At 32.1% G+C, this 7,976-nt stretch overlaps 1 protein-coding gene across 2 annotated transcripts; it reads left to right on the forward strand.

Moving 5' to 3' along the window:
- Window positions 1-1,157: 1,157 nt before the first annotated feature.
- Window positions 1,158-7,116, forward strand: LOC127076072 (uncharacterized). Of its 2 annotated transcripts, XM_051017624.1 has the most exons (9): window positions 1,165-1,634; window positions 2,083-2,220; window positions 2,408-2,563; window positions 2,705-2,810; window positions 3,959-4,141; window positions 5,902-6,061; window positions 6,220-6,533; window positions 6,609-6,698; window positions 6,795-7,116. In XM_051017624.1, the coding sequence occupies exons 2-9, from the start codon at window positions 2,206-2,208 to the stop codon at window positions 6,854-6,856; spliced, it is 1,086 nt and encodes a 361-aa protein (XP_050873581.1). In that variant the 5' UTR covers window positions 1,165-1,634; window positions 2,083-2,205; the 3' UTR covers window positions 6,857-7,116. The 2 variants fall into 2 exon arrangements, with proteins under 2 accessions (XP_050873580.1, XP_050873581.1); XM_051017623.1 differs by having other exon boundaries at window positions 1,158-1,634; window positions 6,220-6,698.
- The last annotated feature ends 860 nt before the right edge of the window (window positions 7,117-7,976 follow it).

Below are 7,976 nucleotides of genomic sequence, written 5' to 3' on the forward strand. Positions count from 1 at the left end.
AAAAATAATATAATTTTTTTTATTCATGATATAATAAATGTTACATGATATAAACAAAGTAGATATTTTATTTGTTTGTGATTCTTAAATATCTCCAAAATTAAATATAAGGAAATACAATTAGATGAAGGAGCATTGTTTTAAACTACATATTGTACTAATCTATAAGGAAAAACTAATATCTCACGTTTATTAAAATATTTTATTTCTTTTTGTGTTTTTTAGAATATATTTTTGTAAAAAGATGTAAAAATAATTTTGATTGATTATTGTTTATAGAAAAAATGAGAGAAAATTAAATTAAATGTGATTTACATCTAACTTTATCCTTAAAAAATGAATTTTTTAGAATAAAAGAATTAAACAAAATAAAATTGATCGTTTTTGTTTATAATTTATAAAAAAAATATTTTTTGCTTATAAAATTGTAACAATTAAATGAATTGTTTATAATTTGTAAAAAAATAAATAAATGAATGGTCAAATTTAAAATAATCACTTCCATATCATCTTTACAAAATTAATAAACCTATTTCTTTCAAATTAATTTGTGACTAAACATATAATATACATTTAAATATATTTATGCAAAAATAAATTAAATAATAAACTTCAATGTAAAAATCAAGGAGAAAATGAGTGGTGCACTAACGGTAACGGTGTAAATTTATTTTATATTAGCTAAGTCAGATTAAAATTTTTAAACTACTTATATGATAGAATAAAATGATATATTACTATTGGACGATAGTATAAAACCTTTTTACATTGGTAGAACATCACCATTAAATCCATTGAATTACTCTTTTAAATTAAGGTGTGACTAAACATATAATATATATTTAAATATATTAATATAAAAATAAATCAAATAATAAATTAAACATAAAAATCACATTTTACTTTAAAAACTATAAATTTAAATTTAAATTAACCTTAAAAAAATAACTTTACTTAATTAATCAAATCATACAAATTAGGTCTATTTGGTTTTCTTTGATTGGTGAATGTACCTTTCACTTTTCTTTGTAAATTCAATTTATCATATTTTTCAAACTTTTCTCTTCAATTTTTCTATTAAAGAAATTCAAAAGAAACTTCAAATACAACCCACACAAGAGTCAAAAGAAGTCACTATCCCATTTTGGTAGATTTTTATTTTCTTTCCATAGATTTCAATTTCATTCATCAACCTCAAATTTTTTGTTTCTTTATTCACCCACCATTTTCTTTCTCACCCTCTCTCCCTCTGTAATTCTCTTCACTATTACTCTCACACACACTTGTGTTCTTTCTGTGTCTCTTATGTAAATATCATTTTCCACCCTTTTCAAAAATATCTCTCTTTCTCTCTCTTTGCTTAAACCTCAATTCTCTTATTCTCATTCTTCACTCTCCATTTCCATTCAACCTTCACTCTTCAATCTTCAATCTTCAAACTTCAAACTTCAAACCCCACTTGTTAAAATTCCCAAATTTTCAATCTTTTCTCCTCATGTATACTTTTCAAGCTAGTTTAGTTTGAACTTGGTGGTGGGGTTTTCGGTTTTCTCAATTTGTCGAAATAAAAACTGTTTTTTTAATCCTTTTTTTGTTTTTTCTTTGGGGGTTGCAGATTCAAGAAGGGGTGTGAGGTAATTCTTTTCCCTTTCCAGATCTTCATTTCCCTTTTTGTGTTTATGTATTCGGGTGATTCTATGTTGTCTTGTAGCTTAAAAAGTTTGTTCCTTTGAAGGAAATTTTGAATTGGTCAATCAAGTTTTAGTTCTCATCTCTTCATTATCAATTTAGATCTGGTTTGTTTCAATTTTTGTTTTATCTACTTGCTTTATTTTTGTATTTTTTATCATAAATTTCTGTTTTTTTACATGAGATTCAAAAGGGTTGTTTTTGTTTATCTGATTTCAATGGAGTTACTTAGTGTTCATTTTACATGCTTATTTAACTGCATAGGAAACTTCATGTGTCTTCTGTAGAGTGAAGAACATATAGTATTTGTGTAATTTTTAATGATATGGAACATACTTAACGGAAGGGTTCGGTTTACGGTTTACAGTTCTCTCATTGTTTTTGTTGTTACAGATTCAATTTGTTTATACATGGTGGTGTCTTAAAGATATATATCCAGCCAATATTGAATTCAGAGGAAGTTAGTGATTACTCGAAATTCTCAAAAGATATGCAGTCAACCTTCTTTCTGCTGAAATGAAGAACTTGCAGGTTTTCCGTCACATGCCTTTTGTATTTTTCGTTTGAAATATCAACAACTAGACGAAAATGTCGTTGATTCTGTTGTGTTTCGGGGTTTATGGTGATGCAAACTCTGATTATTTAGATCTGTTTCTCAACACTTTTTGCTGCTTGCAATATTACAATTAATCTAAATACAACTTTTATGGATTTGTAGAGTACAGAAGAATTACAGTCATCAGCTCAAGCTTCTCATGAGCCCAAGATTGAACCACCTAACAATCACACAACTGATGCTCCTGTTGCAGACTCAGGCTCAGCATCTGCTTCAAGCAATGATAGCAAAAAGGTTTCACGACAGGATATTGAGCTTGTAAGAATATCGTCGTTATTTGCTAAAGCACTTGACTAGTTTTCTATAATTGTCTACTTTTCATTTACTTCCTTTCTTTTGTGGATTGAATAACTTGATTTGTTTCTTTGCCCGTTGGTTTATTCGGAAAAACTTTTGTAGGTCCAGAATTTAATAGAACGGTGCTTGCAATTATATATGAATAAAGATGAAGTGGTTAAAACACTACTGACTCGGGCAAAGATAGATCCCGGATTTACAACTCTTGGTAGGCATCTTTAGGTCTCTCTGTCATGTCATTTATATGTTGCATTCCATTTAAGAAGTATTTATTTATTTCTTATGTTATTGAAAACCATTAATATGTTTAGGCCCCGTTTGAATGAATAGTTTAATTAAGTACACTTATAGCTAGGTTGTCGATAATAGAGGCGCTATAGCATAGTAGTACTGGACCTCGGCACCACACTTTTTGGCCGTTAACCGCTATCCGCTATAGCGAAAATAGCGGCCACTATTTGAGATGTCGTGGCAGCGCAATAGCAGCGGTTTACCCACCGCTATTGTGAAGATGAGATCACAATATTGTAAGTTTGAATTTTTTTTCAAGGCAAATTCGTATTTTTCTCTTTTATTTGACTAATATAAAAGCTCCTAGTGATGTTCTAGGTCATTTCCAATTCCCTCTTCACTCAAATCAGCAAGCGGGGGATCTAATTTGCAGTTCTCTCTCTCTCTCTCTCTCTCTCTCTCTCTCTTCCCGAATTTTCTTCTTCCACATTCTTCTCAACCTAAGAATCAGCAAATGGTGGATCTTTCTCATCCATTATTCCACATTCCTGTTCACCTATTCATCTTTTTCTTCACTTTCTCGTCCATTCACATCTATTTCTCCCGCGTGATTTGCTGATTTCTCATCTATTTGATTTTGGGAGAAGAGGGTTTGACTTGGGAAGCATTATGTATGTTGTTGGAACTTACTTTAAGGATTTATGTATTCATGTTAAGTATTTATCTTAGTTTTTAAAGCTCATAATAGCGGTCATCCCGCTATGCCGCTATAGGATTTTGGGGGTCCGGTGCTACGTGCCGCCATCCGAGATTAACAACCTAGACTTATAGCATAAATGCTTATCATTATAAGTGCTTATGTATAAATTATTTTTTCTATAAAAAAATTTAAAAAAAGGTCAAACTCCTTTCTTATAAGCTATAAGCTATTTTGGAGAGCTTATGAAAATAAGCTTAAACAACTTATAGATGTGTCATGAGTTGTTCTTGTAAGCTGTTCCAAACAATTTTACAGGTACTTTTGCTAGTAGATAAGTTTAAATATCCAAACAGGCCCTTATTTATGATTTGTTGTATACAAATTTGTGTCACATTGCTTTATAATTGTTGCTTTTATTAATTCAGTGTGGCAGAAGTTGGAAGAAGAGAATGCTGATTTCTTCAGGGCCTACTATGTTAGACTAAAATTGAAAAAGCAGATACTTTTATTCAATCATTTACTTGAGCATCAATATCATCTAATGAAGTGTCCCATGCCTCCAAAGGTTCCATTGGCTCCGATACAAAATGGAATCCATCCTATGCCTGGTAAATTCTTACCCCTCTCATCGTGTATAATGTATAGATTGAGGTTCTTTAAAACCATGAAGGCTTGATAACATATAATATCATTGAAATATATTGAGTTGCTGCTATCAACTAGAGGCCAATAATTTTTAGGACATGTTTGGATAGCATAAATGATTATTATGTATAAGCTATTTCTTTAATAAAAGATAAAATAAAGTTGATTAATTTTCATATAAGTAGTTTTTGTGAACGGATATGGGTAAAGAAGTTAGTTCATGAGAGTAAGATTTGTTTTAGATCATGGAATATAGGTACGCTTACAGGAAAATCTATGGAAATAATGAACACTATGGTTAGGAGGAAGATCAATTTCATGTGACTATCAGAAACTAAGTGAACAAGTGAAAAGATGAAAGAATTAGACAACTCAGGATTTAAGTTTTGGTACATTGGAAAAGTTAGATCAAGAAATGGGGTGAGGAATATTTTGGACAAGGAGTGGACAAAGGATATTATGGATGTGAAAAGAGTAGGAGATTGAATCATAGTCTTGAAATTTGTAGTGGAACAAAATACCTTTAATGTTGTTAGTGCTTGCACACCTTGGGTTTGGTTAGCAGAACACCTTAAGGTAACAATTTGGGAGGATTTAGAAGGCTTACTTCAGGATATATTCCAAAGAGAGAAGTTTTTTTAGGAGGGGATCTAAATGGATATGTAGGGAGTGTAACATGAGGTTTTGAGGGCATGTATGAGGGATGTGATGTCGAGGAGGTAAACGCAGAGGATAAATCCTTCTTGAAGTTTTCGTTGACTTTTGATCTTACTATAACTAATACCTAGTTTAGAAAAAGAGATGAGTATCTTATCATATATAAGAGTGGAGTGACTGTAAAGTTATTTCAGGAGAGAGATTGACTATCCAACATAGAGTATTGGTTATGGATGTAAGAATCAAGAGGAGAACAAAAAGAAGAAGTCACATGGGAGCGTCACATATTGATTGGTGGCATTTGAAGGTTGAAAAACAATGAAGTTTCCAACACAAGATCTTGGAGGGAGGGTTTGGACAACCACAAGGAAGCACAAATGATATGTGGAATAAGATAGTTCAAAAGATTAGAAAGAAGCTAAAGAAACGTTGGAAGAATCAAGAGGTTTTGGAGTGAGGAGTAATGAATTGTGGTGGTGTAATGAAAATGTTAAGAGTAAAATGTTGTAAGGGACAAAATGTTGGGCGATTTAGAATTAACACGAGAATAACGTAAATGTAGTAAAGATGAAGATGTTGCCTTTGATGTGCGGTGAGATTAAACATGATAATATTAGAAATGACAATATTAGAGAGAGTGTCGGGGTATCATCTATAGTAAAAACGAAGGTGAAAATAGACTTAAGTGGTTTGAGCATGTTGATAGAAGACCTGTAGATTATGAGGTAAGGAGAGTAAATAAGATGGATAGAAGTCAAACAACTAGAGATAGAAGAAGATCTAGAAAAACTCCAAGAGAAGTTATTAAGAAATATCTCTAGATTAACAATTTGAAATATTTCGAATATCTACTTAAACTATGAATGAATGAATGAAAATGTTTTAACTAGTTTCAATTCATTTATGAAACCATGCACAATTAATGTCCCTATTCAAAGCCTTATCCAATAATACACAATATTGCAATTGTGGAAACTTCTTGATTATATTAAAGTGAACTAATCAGAAATCTAATATTTTTTTAAACTTGTCCATTATTCTTTAACACCATTTATTTGCAGTGCAGTCAACAATCTACCTATGGGATATCCAGTGCTACAACAGCATCCTATGCCAGCAGCAGGTCAACCTCATATAGACTCCATGGGTATATCAAGTTGTCACGTCGTTAACGGAGTCCCTGCACCGAGCAATTTTCACCCTATTCGAATGAACTCTGGGAACGAGTGAGTATACTTTGCATAATTCATTCCAATTACAGATGATTCAATTATTTTATTCATGCATCAGACGATATTATCGTTAAGATTGAATGTGGAGGATCTTCTTTTGTTTTTTGGTTTTCTTTTGTAAGTAATTTGGTCTGCATATGTTGTTGTTGAAGTATGGTGATGGACCACAGTGTGCCTGATATGGCTCCTATGATTCAACAAAACGGCACAATGTCGTCCGTCTCAGAAATGCCAGTGAGTCCGACATCAGTAGCATCGAGTGGTCATTTCCCCTTCACCGCATCCGAGATATCAGGAATGGGCACAGATGCATCAGCTCTTGATTCAGCATTTACATCCGACGTGGCAAGTTCAGTAGGACTACAGCTGGCACAAGATGGCGGAAACGGAATTTCTCGATCTCTGGATCAAATTCAATGGAATTTTAGCCTATCAGATTTAACCGCAGATTTACCAAACTTGGGAGGTAATTTCATATCAAGATCTTCTTTTAGATATATAGTTAAATTCATCAGATATTTACAACCAACCGTGTTTGCAGATCTAGGAGCTTTGGGAAACTATCCGGGATCGCCGTTTTTGCCATCTGATTCAGACATGTTGCTTGAATCTCCAGATCAACAGGATATAGGTAGTTCTAAACCGCCATGTTTGGATAAACAACTTAATTATTAAGTGGTTATGAAAAAAAAAAACTTAGAATGTTTGTTTTGTTGTTAATTTTCAGTGGATGACTTCTTTGTTAATTCTGAGCCTCCATGCTCTCAATCAGATGAGGAGAAATCTTAATCTCAAGGCAAGAGAAGTTGTTTGTTCTACATTAATTGATAGATTAGGGAGACAAATTAGGATTAATAAATGTCATCTAGGTTCCTTGGCATACAAGTGTAGACAGAGCCTTATCTTAATTACCTAAGTGTAATGTTTTGCATTCTTATGAGGGAGAGAAAGGCGGGGACATTGTAATTCATTTCATAGTTGTTTGGATGATTGTGACTCTGGTAAATTTCATGATAAATGTTTAAGGATAATGTTTCTACACACTTCAATTTTGTGGTGATTCTATGCATGTTAAGATGAATGAATTGTATAACCTAACTACTATAAAAGAAAGAAACTATTCAAAAGTATGAACACTTGTATTTCTACTATCATAAGGCCATACATCTAAGGGAAAATCTCTTAAGGTTACATGGAAATGCATCACACTTCAAAGCGTTAAAAGCTTATTGAAGTTTTATCTTGGTGTTGAAGGTGTTTAAGTGCTCTTGTGGATCAATCTTTTCTTTGTATTCCTCTATGGAGGGAAGTAATAATTGCCTTGGTATCTGTTGTTTGTTGATTTCATCTATGAAAGGAAGTTGTATAACATCCACTTTTGTTGTCGTCCTCTTGGTTGCAACTGTCTTTTTCCAGGATACATTTGTTTTGTTGCTTATGATTCTTTTTTATTATTGTTACTGTTTTCTGCCTCTTGATTTGGGCTTCCTGTTTGCCCACAATATTTTCTAGTGTTTATTAGTTATGGTCACATTGATGAAGTGGCGATGCGTCACAATGTAAGAATCCCCCGACTTTGTTTCTATTTGTTGATTAAGAATGTTAGGGAGGAAGGCTTCTATCTTCGTCCGGGGAATTGTAGAGATTTAAAAATCGTTGATTAAAAACAAAATCATTTTGAAAATCAGTGTTTAAAAATATTTAAATAAGCAGCGAAAATATGAAGTAAAGAAAATAAGCGAAAAGTAAAAGAGTTAAGAAAAGAGACATAACACAAGATATTTAGAGAGATTCAGTCTTAACGATGTAACATACTCTCCCAATAATTGATCTTGAGATTATCTAATAATGTTTCAGAGATTTTAGAAGGTTAAGCCCATAAACCCTCTTATACAAATAAATGAAGTTT

Source organism: Lathyrus oleraceus, chromosome 4 (genome assembly GCF_024323335.1).
Source record: "Lathyrus oleraceus cultivar Zhongwan6 chromosome 4, CAAS_Psat_ZW6_1.0, whole genome shotgun sequence".
In the NCBI taxonomy this organism is placed as follows: Eukaryota; Viridiplantae; Streptophyta; class Magnoliopsida; order Fabales; family Fabaceae; genus Lathyrus; species Lathyrus oleraceus.